At 38.1% G+C, this 14888-nt stretch overlaps 1 protein-coding gene across 1 annotated transcript in view; it reads right to left on the bottom strand.

Annotated features, from left to right (window-relative positions):
- The window catches only part of ADAM9 (ADAM metallopeptidase domain 9), a 148625-nt gene that overhangs the window by 38761 nt on the left and 94976 nt on the right, over positions 1-14888 (bottom strand). Inside the window, exon 16 of the mRNA XM_058525256.1 lies at positions 11420-11603. Coding sequence (XP_058381239.1) covers positions 11420-11603 — 184 coding nt within the window. The remainder of the gene's footprint in view (positions 1-11419; positions 11604-14888) is intronic.

The raw sequence follows: 14888 nt of genomic DNA, 5'->3' as shown, positions 1-14888 counted from the left end.
GTCAGAGGAAAAGAAGACTTGGGTCTGGTTTTCAGATAGTTCTGCACAATATGCAGGTAAAACCCAAAAGTGGACAGCTGCAACACCACAGCGCCTTTCTGGGACATCCCTAAAGAACAGTGGTGAAGGGAAAATCCTCCCAATGGGCAGAATTTCGAGCAGTATACCAGGTTTTTCGCTTGGAAAGAGAAACAGCCAGACATGCTTTATACACCAATTCACAGGCTGTGGCCGATGCTTTGGCTAGCTGGTCAGGGACTTGAGAGGAGCATGATTACAAAATCTGTGAGAAGGAAATTTGGGGAAGAGATACATGAACAGAACTATACAAATGGGCAAAAAAATGAAGATATTTGCGTCCCATGTGAAAGCTCACTAGAGGGTGACCTCAGCAGAGGAGGATTTTAATAATCAGAAATGGACAGGCTGCCTCGTTTGTGGATACCAGTCAGACTCTTCCCCCAGCCATCCTTGTCAACGCCCAGTGTGCTCATGAACAAAGTGGCCATGATAACAGGGATGGAGTTTATGCATGATCTCAGCAACATGGACTTTCACTCATTGAAGCCAACTGGGCTACAGCCACTGATTCCCAATCTGCCAGTAGCAGACAGCAACACTGAATCCCTGATATGGCACCATTCCTCAGGGCTATCAGCTAGCTACCTAGTAGCAGGTTGATTATATTCGACCTCTTTCATCATGGAGGGAGCAGAATTTTGTTCTTACTGGAATACACACTTACTCTGGATATGGAGTTGTCTTCCCTGCAAGCAATGCTTCTGCCAAAGCTGCCATCCATGAATTGACAAAATGTCTCATCCACCATCACGGTATTCCACAACACATTGCTTTCCATCAAAGAACTCACTTCACAGCAAATGCAGGGCTACAATGGGCCTATGCTCATGGAATTCACTGGTCTTATCATGTTCCCACCATCCTGAAGTGGATGGTTTGATGAAATGGTGGAATGGCCTTTTAAAGATTCAGTTACAGTGCCAGCTAGGTGGCAATACCTTGCAGGAAGAGGCAAGGTTCTCCAGAAGGCTGTGTATGCTCTGAATCGATGTCCAACATAGGGTGCTTTTTCTCCCATAGCCAGGATTCGTGGGTCCAGGAATCAAGGGGTGGAAGTGAAGAGGCACCACTCACTATTTCTCCCACTGACCCACTAGCAAAATTTTTTGCTTCCTATTCCCACAACCTGATGCTCTGCTGGCCTAAAGGTCTTAGATCTAGAGGGAGGAATGCTTCCATCAGCAGACACAACAATGATTCCTCTGAACTTGAAGTTAAGACTGCTGCTCAGCCACTCTAGATTCCTCAAGCATCTGAATAGAATAGGCAAAGAAGGGAGTTACTGTGCTGGCTGGGGTGACTGATCCTGACTACCAAGGGGAAATTGAACTACTACTCCACAACGGAGGTAAGGAAGAGTATGTCTGAATACAGGAGATCCCTTAGGGCATCTCTTAGTACTTGGTACTAATGTACTACCCATGGTAGTACTTAGTACTACCATGACCTGTGACTAATGTTAACAGAAAACTACAACAACCCAATCCAGGCAGGACTCCTAATGGCCCAGAGCCTTCAGAAATAAAGGTTTCAATCACGCTGCCAAGTAAAGAACTATGACCGGCTGAGGAGCTTGCTGAAGGCAAAGAGAATACATGATGGAAGAAGTGGAAGAAAATAGTTAAAAATACCAGCTGTAATCATGTGACCAGTTACAGAAACAAGGACTTTAATTGTCATGAGTATTTCTTCCTTATTTTGTTATGAATATATTTGTGTGCATGTATGCGTATGAAATATCTTTGGCTTTTTCCCTTTCTTCTTCCCTTATCATGTAACACAAGATGCATGACTTTACACCACAGTACTTAAGTATTGTTAACTTTACATCATAGGATTTAAGCCACAGAATATCAAGAAAAGTAATCAATGCTCAAGGACTTCATCTTTTCTTTGAGGCAGGATTTAGTGCATTTCAGTTGTACAAAGAATAGTCGTATCATGTTAGGCGGGATGATGACCATGTTATTGTCTTCATTTGGAGATTATGTATGGCATAAGGAGATGCATATGGGCACCAAGCTGACAAGGGTTGGACTTGTGATGATTAATTTTATGTATCAACTTGACTGGACCACAGAGTGCCTAGATATTTGGTCAAATATTATTCCAGGTGCTTCTGGGGGTGTTTTTGGATGTGCTTAACATATAAATTGATCAACAGAGTAAAGCAAATTGCCCTCTCTTATGTTGTGGGTCTCATCCAACCAGTTAATGGCCTGAATAAAACTAAAAGGTTAACCTTTAACTGAATAAGAAAGATGTCCTTCAAGCTAGGACATCGTTTTTCTCCTGCCTCTGGACCCAAACTGAAACATAAGCTCTTCCTGGATCTTGGATCTGCTGACCCTCAGACTAGAACTACACCATCAGCTCTTCCAGGTCTCCAGCTTGCCCAGTGCAGATCTTAGGATTTGTTAGCCTCCATAATCATGTAAGCCAATTCCTTATAAGAAATCTCATACACACACACACACACCATTGGTTCTCTTTCTCTGGAGAACCCTGACTAATACACTAACCAATATTTCTCACTTATGCCCAGAACAAGAACAAACACCCAAAACAACTGAAATGTGCAAATGTTGAGGGAAAACAGACTTGAGCACACTGAGCAGGATGCACACGTCGAGAGCAAAATCTACATGGGCATGAGGCAGGAGTGAATATTATCCTACTTCTACTAACTAAAGTCCATTCTAGTGGCTCTGTGTTATAACTCAACGTTTGTGTCCCCTCAAAATTCATATACTGAAGAACTAACCCTCATGTGATGGTATTAGGAAATGAGGCCTTTGGGAAGTAATTAGGGTTAGATGAGGCCATGAGTGAGGAGCAATGGTCCGGTGGGATTAAAGCCTTTAGAAGAAGAGACACCAGAGTTTGTGCTCTCTTTCTCTCTCTTCCCATGCATACACAAAAACAGGGTCATGTGAGCACACAGCAAGATGACAGCCACCTACTAGCCAAAAGACGAGCCCTAAGAAGGAAACCTACCTTGCTGGCACCTTGATCTTGGACTTCCTAGCCTCCGGAACTAAGAAATAAATTTCTGTTGTTTAAACCACACAGTAGACAGTAATTTTTATGGCAACCCACACAGACTAAAACACTCCCACTAATGCCTAACCTCAGGTATTGAAACTGCAGAAAACAGATAAGACTATAAAAAACTTGGCTATAGTGGTGTCTAACTATTTTATTATTTTTTGTTTCTGTGTTTTGTTGACTTGGTTTTTTTCCTTCTTCTACCCAGTATGATTTCTCATATCTTTTTTTTTTTCCTGAGCAAGATTAGCCTTGAGCTAATATCTGTGCCAATCTTCCTCTATTTTGTTTGTGGGTTACCGCCACAGTATGGCTGACAAATGGTATAGGTCCATGCCCAGGATGTGAACCCATGAACCTGGGCCACCAAAGTGGAGCACGCCAAACGTAACCACTACACCATGGGGCCTATCCCTCTTCCCCCCCCGCCCCGGTAATTTTACCTAACTCTTCACCTCCCCTCACAGCAGAGGATTAAGCATGTGGCAGAGCATGTACTCCAGGTCCTAGCAATCATATTCCTTTATTCCTATGGACATTACAACTGGGCCTTCAAGCTGTGCCTTATATTCCTTTTCCAGAATGTCTTGACTTCTAGCTGGAGGAAAAAACAATCTTACCTACCTCAGAGGTGCTGGAAAAATGTGAGGTTGGTTTTTTCCTGTTATATAGTAAAGATCAGTGTGTAACACAAGGAAATAAAGCCAACAAGAGAGGAGTGACATCAGCAAGATGGCCAAATAAGATGTCCCTCAACCACATCCCCCTCCCCCCAACAACAATAATTTGGAATCCATCCAAGGACAGAAGTGCCTTTGTGGGAGCTCTGGGTTCCAGGCAAGAGATTATGAAACCCCTGTGCAGTCCAAGACTGAGGAGAGCCATTTTGAAAAGGTAGGCTCACATACAGGAGGCTGACTTACCAACCATGGTCCCGGCTACAGATGCAGAAACAGCTCCTTATCTCTGAGGACCTGGCTACAGTCCCATTTGGCTTTGGGTCTCTCACCAGCACCATACACCAAGGGACCCAGGAGGAGTCACATCCACCTGTGCATCGGGTAATAGCCATACAGACCTCAGTTCCCCCTGCGGACTCTGAAACAGCCCAAGAATTGGCTCTAGCCCACAGGGGCATGGTCCAGGAATCCCTAGAGGTAAGTCTGCCAAGCTTGGTCAGACTGTATATTCTGAAAGGGCCCTATACTCAACTCCAGGGCCATCCAGCCACAGTCCTCCAAAAGGCCTGCTGGCACAGGAACCAAGCAGAAGAAACTCCCATATGCGCCCCTGAGATCCTGAAAGGGTCCTACACTAGGCTCTAGCCCCCACAACACCCTACCCCCAGCTACAATCCACAAGCAGGCCTGCTGGCAGAGGGATCAGGCAGCAGAAACTCCGGTCTGTACCCTCCAGAGATCGTGAAAGGGCCCTAGTCTTGGCTTCAGCCCCTACCAACTGTAGTCAGTCAACAGTCCTACTGGCACAGAGACCCAGAAGGATACACTCCCAGCTGCACCCCCAGAAATTCTGAACGACCCTATACTCAGCTCCAGCCCCATCACAGCCGCAGTCCACCAACATATCTGTCAACTGAGGGACCCAGCAGGAGGCACTCCTATCCCCTCTACTCTCAAAGATTCTGAAACGGTCCTATACTCGGCTCCAGTACCTCCCATCCACAACCAACAGCACTACTGCTGGCCCAGGGAACTAATGGGTGACACTGCCCTTTGTACTCCTAGATATCCTGAAATGGACCTACATTTGGTTCTAGCACGTCCCAGCCTCAGTCTGCAAGCAGTCCTACCAACATAGAGATCCAGAGGGAGATGTTAATGTTTGTGCCTCAAGATATCCTGAGCTGGCCCTATACTCAGCTCCAGCCCCTCCAGTCACAGTCAGGGAGTAGTCTAGCACACCCAGAGACCTGGTAGGAGACACACCCATTTGTGCAACAAGAGCCAGGTCTACAGACCTCAATCTTGGCCGTGCAACCTGAAACAGCCCTGAGATTTGGTTCCAGCCCATCTCAACCACAGTTCGGGCCAGTCCTGCCTACTGAGGGACTCATCCAGCAAACAGACAGCAGCCCTCTAAGGTACCTAGTGGGAGCCACACCTGTCCATGCACCTAGTAACAGGCCTGCTGTCTGAGGACCCAACTCTGGACTCTGAAGCAGATCCCTGTCCCAGGGCCACCCTAATGAACAAGGTACTGGAGGCAGTTCAATCCACCCAGGGACCAGTCAGCATCCATGCCCACCAAAGGCCCTGATAACAAGCACATCAACTGTGGACCCCATGGCAGACCCAGAGACAGCCTTGCAACCAGCTCTAACCCAGCCTGACTGAGATTCTGGAGGTAATCCCATCAGCACAGAGAACAGACAGGAAGTCTTTACCTCCTAAAACCAGTCTGTAAAGACTAGAAGAAGTGTTTGCTCCTTCAAATGCACAGATACCAATGTAAGGCTACATTAAAGAATCAGGCAAATATGACATCACCAAAGGAAATTAATAAAGCTCCAATAAAAGAACCCAAAGAAATGGAGATCTACATTTTGCCTAACAAAGAATTCAAAATAATCATTATGAAGGAACAGAATGAAATGAACATAGATAGATTACTAAACAAAATCAGGAAAACAATGAATAAATAAAATGAGAAGTTTAATAAAGAAGTAGAAACCATAAAAAGGAACCAAACAGAAATTCTTGAGCTGAAGAATACAATGACAGAAACGAAAAATTCAACACAGAGCTTCGACAACAGACTTAATCATCCAGAAGAAAAAAAATCAGTGAACTCAAAGATAGATCATTTGAAATTAGCCAGTTAGAAAAACAAAAAGAAAAAAATGAAAAAGAGTGAAGAAAGCCTACATGAATTATGGGACACCATCAAGTGAACAAACATTAGCATCACAGGAGTCCCAGAAGAAGAAAGAAAGAGGCAGAAAGTTTATTTAAAGAAATACTAGTGGAAAACTTCCCAAATCTTAAAAGAATATGGACATTCAGGTACAGGAAGCTCAAAGGACCTCAAGCAAGATCAACCCAAAGAAGATTACTCTGAGACACATGATAATCAAAATGTTAAAAGTCAAAGACAGAGAATTTTGAAAGCAGCAAGAGAAAAATGACTCATCACATATAAGGGAACCCCCATATGGCTATCAGTGGATTTCTCTAAAGAAACTTTGCAAGCCAGGAGAGAGTGGGTTGATATATTCAATGTGCTGAATGAAAAAAATGCCAACCAAGAACACTATCCCTGGTAAAACTGTACTTCAGAAATGAAGGAGAGTTAAAGATATTCCCAGACAAGGAGAGTTAAAGATATTCCCAGACAAACAAAAGCTAAGGGAGTTCATCACCACTAGATTTGCCTTACAAGAAATGCTAAAGAGAGTTCTTCAAGTTGAAATGAAAGGACACTAAGTAACAATATGAAAACATATAGAAGCATAAAACTCAGTGGGGTAAAGGGTAAATATACAATCAAATTCAGAATACCCTAAAACTGTAATGATGGTGTATAAATCACTTTATTTCTAATATAAAAGTTTTTAAAAAGTTAAAAATAGCTATATATACAATAATAATTTGTTAATGGATGTACAATATAAAAAGATGTAAAGTGTGACATCAATAACATAAAATATAAGGAGAGGAGAAGTTAAAAGTGTTGAGTTCGTGTACACAATTGGAAGTAAACTGTTATCAGCTTAAAACAGACTGTTATATCTATAAAATGTTTTATGTAAGCCTCCTGGTAACCACAAAGGAAAAAACTTAAAGTAGATACACAAAAGATAAAAAGAACAGAATTAAAAGCATGTAATTACAAAAAATAAATCACAAAGAAGACAGTAAAAGAGGAAGAAATGAACAAAAGAACTAAATTTCAGTCAACAAACAGTTAATGAAATGGCAGTTAAGTCCTTACCTATCAACAATTACGTTAAATATAAATAAACTAAATTCTCATATCAAAAGACAGGAAGATGCTGAATGGATTAAAAAAAACAAGATCTAACAACTTGTTGCCTACAAGAGACTCACTTTAGCTTTAAGTATACACAAAGGTAGAAAGCCAAGGGATGGAAAAAGATATTCCATGCAAATGGTAACCAAAACAGAGCTGGAGTGGCTATACTTATATTACATATAAATAGAATTTTAGTCAAAATCAGTTGCAAGAGACAAAGAGGGTCACTAGCAATAAAGGGGTCAATTCACCAAGAGGATATAACAATTGTAAGTATATATGCACCCTATATTGGAGTATCTAAACACTTAAAGCAAATAATAACAAAACTGAAGGGAGATATTGACAGGAATACAATAATAGTAGGAGACTTCAATACCCCACTTTCAACATTGAATAGATCATCCAGATAGAAACTTAATAAGGGAACAGCAGACCTGAAGAACACTATAGACCAAAATGGACCTAACAGACATATACAGAACATTCCACGCAACAGCAGCAAAATACATATTCTTCTCAAGTGCACACAGAACGTTCTACAGGACAAATCAAATGCTAGGCCACAAAGCAAGACCTAATAAATTTAAGAAGATTAAAATCATATCCAGTATCTTTTCCAACCATAACAGTATGAAAATAGAAATCAATAACAGGAGGAAAACTGGAAAATTCATAGAAATATGGAAGTTAAACAACATATTCCTGAACAACCAATCCTTCCATTTGGGACAACATGGATGGACCTTGAGGGCATTATGCCGAGTGAAAAAAGTCTGACAGAGAAAGACAAATACTGTATGATCTCACTTACATGTAGAATCTAAAAACAAGCCCAACTCATAGAAACAGAGAGTAGGATGGCAGTTGCCAGGGGCTGGGGAATAGAAGAAATGGGGAGATGTTGGTCAAAGGGTACAAACTTCCAGTTATAAGTTCTTATTCCAGGTGAATAAGTTCTGAGGATCTAAGAATCAGCATGGTGATTATAGTTCACAATACTCTATTACATACCTGAAAGTTGCTAAGAGAGTAAATCTTTAATGTTCTCACCACACCAAAAAAATTGTATTTATGTGAGGTGATGAATGTGTTAACTAACTTTATTGTGATAATCATTTCTCAATATATACATGTACCAGTCATCACATGGTACACCTTAAACTTACACAATATTATTTGTCAATTATATCTCAATAAAGCTGGGGAATGGGAAAAAGCCAGCAAGGAAAAGTAGAGATGAGAGTATGGGAAAAGAATCACAGAAACATTATCTGAGATTCTGGGTTCCAAAGCTCTTTATTTAATTCTGTGGTTTGAATTAATAAATTTCCTGTTATATTTTAATTCAGTCTTAGCTGAGTTTTTGTGAGACTTAAGTGTACTGACTATAATCCACAGAGTAAAATTTCATAAATTCAAAAAAAATCATAAGTATACAGCTTAAGAAATACAAAAGTATATTCACCAGCATATAGGATCCAGGAATACATCTAAAAAAAAATTCAGTGTTACTAGTGTTTGCTCCAGTAATGTAAAGATAATTTAATGTTAGGGAATTTATTGATATAACACAGCATATCAATAGGTCAAAGGAAAATAATGGTTATTTCAATAGCTGTTGAAAAAACTACTTATAAAATTTAAAATCTATTTTTTATTCTTATTAATTAGGATTAAAAGGATACTCCATTAAATGAAAAATGCTTCTATCCCAAGCCAATAGCCAAAATCATACATAACCTTCCAAGGCTAGATGCACGAAGCGAGGGACAACAGAAAGATGCACACTACCATCATTATTATTTATAATTATATTCTGAAAGTGCTATCATTTGTAATTCCCTAAAAAAAAAATCAAAAATGTAAATACCAAAAAAGAAAATCAACTTTTTATCTTTTACAGATGATGACTGTTTACCTAGGAAATTCTAATATAATCTACAATAAGTAACATTAAGCATATGGCTGATAACAAAATAAATATATACAAATGAATATTTTTTCTGAATATCAATAATATCCAGTCAAAAATATAAACAAAATAGCTTTTCTTATCAATAAAAACCAATTTGAAAATGTAACATAACAAATTAGAAAATATAATAGGAGAAAAGAGGCCTATTCCTAATAGCATAAAAATATAAAATACCTAGGAATAAAACTTACAAAAAAATAGAAAGGATCTTTATGACTAAATCTTTAAAAGAAGACCCCCAAAAATGGAGAGACATACCATGTTCTTCTATGAGAAGACTCAATAATATAAAGATGTCACTTTTCCCCATTATAAACTTATAAATTTAATGTCATCCCAACCAATATTCCAAAGCGCTTTTATTTTTTTTATTTTTTTGCACCTTGACAAAATGATCTCAAGTTCATCTGGAATGATAAATGAATAAAATATTCAAAAAAACTATGAGAAAAAAACGAGGGGGCATTTGTATGACTAGATATTAAAAATATAAAACCAACAAAAACTAAAACAAAGCAGTACTAAAACAAAGCAGTACTAACACTTGAGTAGTCAGACAGATCAATAGACATGAAGAGAAAAATCAGAAATCACGCCTAAGTATATATAAAAATTTAATAAGTAATTTAAATAAGATTTCAAATTAAAGGAGAGTGATTACAACTGAGGTTAAGGCAAATGATAAACCATTCTGAAAAAAATAACATTAGAACTCAACATATAGTAATCATTTCTGAATGACTAAATGACAAAAGGAAACAAAATGCCAACCTCATACTATACACACTCAATATTCTCCTGTATTAAAGAGATAAGTATTAAAATAAAATTTAAAAATCCTACTAGAAAATACAAGAGAATAACGATCTGATACTATACTGAGAAAGGTCTTGCAAAATACATAAGCAAGCTTAGAAACTATAAAGGAAAGGAATAACAGATTTGAATACACAAAAATGTAAACATGGAAAAAAATACTAAAAACAAAAGAAAGGGGGAAGCAATAAACTGGGCAAAAATATCATATATATTACATTACATTTAATAAGACATAAGTTAAAGTTCTTTAAAATCAATAAGAAAAACACACCAATTTTTAAATGGACAAAGAACATCAACAAGCAAATCACAGAAGAATGAATAAACATATAGAGACAAAAAAAATTCAACATCACTAATAATCAAGAAAAAGTAAAATAAAAAGTAAATTACCAATGAAAGCTTTAAAACAACAGGAGCTAATCTTGACTGTGGTGTGGAGAATCAAAACACTTATTATTGAAAATTGGTTGGAAGGTAAACCAGTAAAAATGTTTCTAAAGAGAAATTTGGCAAAACTATACCTAAAACCTTAAAAGTATGCACACCATTATAGTTTAATCTCAGAAAACAATCAGGATGTTCTGAAATTTTTATTTAGAAAGCCATTTACCTCAACATTATTTACAATTACTGGAGCAGTCGAGCTTATATAGTGGCAAGGACAGGCACAAAAATATCAGGGTCTTTTTGTAAGAAGCGAGAAACAGAATTAGAACTGAAAACTTGGTAGAAAATGAGGTAACTGGAGGGTCCACCTGTCTTTTGCATGTGTCACACAATCGGTCAACCGTGTTCACTCACCTCCTCCTCCATTCTCCTCTGAGTTGGTTTCTTCAACTTGCTCAACAATCCTGCTCCCTTATATCTCTTGTATATGGCTTAATCTTGCCATTACCCTTCTAGCCCTGCTCCTACTTCATGGCGTCTCTCAAAGAATTCTTAGTTTCTGCCCTACTCTTAATCACCTTTCTTTAATTATATATTCCATAAAAAAGGAATTTGGCCTAGCTCACCTTCACACATGGAACCACTGGTAAAAAGTCAGGGGCTGACTAACTCCTGGCTCATATCTGATCCAAACAGCTGTGGTCAAGGGAGCTGGGAGCATGGACAGCACAAGCACTATGACATTTCTAGTACAGAGCCATGCACGCATGTGCACACACACACATATACACCCAAAATCCTGGAAATCACCTAGCGTCCCAACAATAGCAGACTGGCTAATAAATTAGAGCACATTGATAGGCGAGGGAAACATGCTCAGTATATCGCAACACAGAAACCATAGGTTATAATATATGACCCCAATGAAGAAATCTGGATAGTAGAATTATAGCTATTCTTAATTTTGTTCTTGGTGGCTTTGTATTTTCCAAAATCTCTACAACAAATATACATTTCTTTCATAATCAGAAAAGAACAACCACTTACTTTGTACCATGATTTTTTAAATTTTTTAAATTTTACTTTGTAAACAGAAAACATTTTGATTACCTTTCCATTGTCACATCTTGTGCCTTCATTCACCATCCCAGGATCTGGAACATCTGATCCCAGCTGGAAATCCACACCCCAACATTTGGTGCCTCTACTGGGAGTCTGAATAATAGCAGGCACAATTCCAAAGACAGGCATGTCTTGTACATTCTCACATTGAAGCTTTCCACATAAAGCATTCCTATAAAGACATAACGCAAACATAAAATGCATCCAGTATAGACACAAAAGAAAAATTACACATTTATATATAGACAGAGAGATTACTGCTACTTAGCTGAGGGAATCTCAACAGAAAAACTGTATAAGAGTAACAGAGATCAAAGCAGCTCTCTTTAAATATGGCAGATAAGAGAAGAAAAGAGACAAGTGGATGCTAAGATGTAATTAGTGGGGTACCAGGTGGTGCTGGTGCTCCTTCTTTTTCCGTAGCTAATCATTCTTCGCTATCTGTCTAGGGCTCAGAGAAGTCTAACTAATAAAGTCGTTTATAAATATGATATAATTTTATAAATGCTATTACACAGAAAATAATAGAACTATACCAAAATTCAAGTGTGTCTTCTTACAGAGTTATGGTAAGGAGAAAATTAGATTCTGTAATGTAAAATGACTAAGAAAGGATTCCACCTTTCTTGGTTTGGCTAACTCTTAGTTACTTACTTACAGACTCAATTCATTAACTCATTAATTCACTAATTCAATTCACTAATTCAGTATTAGAACTCTGTGAAGGCTTCCCTGACTACAATTCCTATCACCAAGGCTGTGTGAGTTAAATGCCCTTCCTATATCCTTTCATAACACACTAAGTACCCCTAACATCAACTCTTATGATGCTGTACTGAAATTTCCTATTTGATTGTCTTCTGATCAAGCACCTACCCTATACTTGAATCTCCTCTAAGATATCACTGCCAGGTCATTATAGGATATTGTTTTCTAATTCCTCTGACTTACTACCTCCTGAAAATTCCCATTCTAGCTATCATAACATTCTTTTACTTCCTGAGTTAAAATTTATCTCCCTATAAAATTTTCCTCATTGGTCTTCCACACGAGACCACACAGATAATGTTTTTCCTTCTTCCACATGGCAGCTATTTTAGGACAAATACCATGTAGCTCCTAAATACTTCACCAGGGCAATATCCTACAACCATTTCTCATGCAACAAGGAAGCTCCCCTCTAAATATTTTCCAATTTGTCTGATTGTCTCCTGAAGCATAGTGCTCAGAGTGGAACATGAAATTTCAGCTACAGCCTGACAAGCAAAGAACAAAATGGAGCTCTCACCTCCTTTATCCTAGATATTGTACTTCTATTAAGCCCAAGATTACAGTAGCTTTTATGGTAACTATATTACATTATTGATGCCCCTGAACTTATCACTAGCTAAAACCCCTATTTACTTTTTGCATATGCTATTAAAATAGTCTCCTCTTCCTTCCATCCTATACTTAAGATGTTCACTGTTATATTAACAAAAGAAAATTCTATTGCAAGCCTCAATAGAATAATTGCTTCAGACAAGGATCATCAATGCAATGCTAAAACAATGAGATGAAACATTGGTGGGGAATTGGATATTCATATAGTACAAAATCACCACTCCACATACTACTTGATAGTTGCAATGAGAAAAACATAACTTTACAATAGCAAGATCTGGTCACAGCCACCCAGTAACACATATAATAAGACAGTCCAGGATTATGTTCCTTCTTGATATAATGCACCACTTACGAAGCATTCTTCCCCAAAATGTTTAACCTGGATCTAATCAAGACTTTAGATTTAACTAATGATTTACAGAAAATTCAGGGTATAGGGACACAAGTTAACTAACACTGAGAAGAAACTACCAAACAAATCCAGAATATGGGCCATTCTAAAAGACCACTGGCCCAGTCATTCCCTCAGGTCATTGTCATCGAAAAGAAAAAAATAAAATGAAGAAGAATGTCTTAGACTAAAAGTGATTCAAGTGACATGACAACTAAATGCAATGAGTGATCCTTGATTGAGTCCTGATCTGGACAAAAATCAGCTATGAAAGACAATTTGAGGACAATTAGAGAAATTTTAATATTGACTAGGTATTATGCGATATTAGGAAACTGTTAATTTTGTTGGGTATGATAATGGTATTGTGAATGGTCTTGTATGTTGGGAATGAATACTGAAGAGTTTAGTAACAAAGTATCATGATGCCTATAATTTACTTAAAAATGGTTCAGCAAAGTCTAGACAAAGTAAATATAATAAAATATTACCAGTGTTTTAATCTAGGATATATGCGTGTTCATCATACTTTTCTTTCTACTCCTCTGCACAGGTGAAATTTTTTCATTTAAAAAGTTTAAAAAGATGATGCCATCTATATGCAATGAAAAAGAATACAGCTCTTTCAGGGTAACGGCACAAGACAACATGCACAACGGTGTCTGCAGTACGCACAACAGAAAGGGGGAGGTGGGGGTGGAGAATAAGATTATATATTTGCACATACAGGAAGCTAAAAGAAATAGGTACTGGGGGTTGGATGGCAACAGGGAAACACGGAAGCCACATTTTCTCTATGTCCCTCTAAACATTTTTTTAATAACGACAGCAAAAAAATTAAATAATTATTTACAAATTCATTTAAAACAAAAATGAAATATCTACTTGATATAACACATGGGAAAAGCTTTTTTTTTTTTTTTTTTTGGTGAGGAAGATTGGCCAAGAGCTAACATCTGTTGCCAATCTTCCTCTTTTTGCTTGAGGAAGATTGTATCTGAGCTAACATCTGTGCCCATCTTCCTCTATTTTGTACACGGGACGCTGCCACAGCATGGCTTGATGAGTATGTAGGTCCACACCCGGGATCCAAACCCGCAAACTGCAGGCTCCCGAAGTGGAGCGTGTGAACTTAACCACTATGCCACCAGGCCGGCCTGGGGAAAAGCATTTTTTACAATAATACTCGGGCAGTGGTGAGGGGGCAGTGGAAGCATAAATCAGTTAAACGTGTTGAAGGTCAATTTGGAAGTACTGATGAAGAGTCTTAAAACTATCCTCTATATTCTTTGACTGAGAAAAATCTACTAAGGAAATAATCAGAGAAACAAACAAATACTTAAACTGTATTTATCACAGCCTTGTAAAAAGTAGCAAATTACTAGAAACAACTTAAATATCTAACATAAGGAAATGGTTAAAAGAAGCTGAGTACATCCTGTAAGTGCTCCTAATATAGTGGAAAGTGAATACATCAATTTATAAAACAGCATAAATGATACGATGCAATTTTGTTTACACGTAGAGATGTGGGTCTCTGAGTACACATATGTGTGTGTATAAATATGTATGATGCACATATCTATGTTTATGAATGCATATATACATGAGAAGGAAATACAACAAAAATTCAGTGGGGTATTTCTGGATGTAGGAGCATATGTGATCACTTTCTTTAGA

The sequence above is a fragment of the Diceros bicornis genome, chromosome 29, assembly GCF_020826845.1.
Source record: "Diceros bicornis minor isolate mBicDic1 chromosome 29, mDicBic1.mat.cur, whole genome shotgun sequence".
Taxonomy (NCBI): domain Eukaryota; kingdom Metazoa; phylum Chordata; class Mammalia; order Perissodactyla; family Rhinocerotidae; genus Diceros; species Diceros bicornis.
This window is presented reverse-complemented; position numbering and strand designations above follow the sequence as displayed.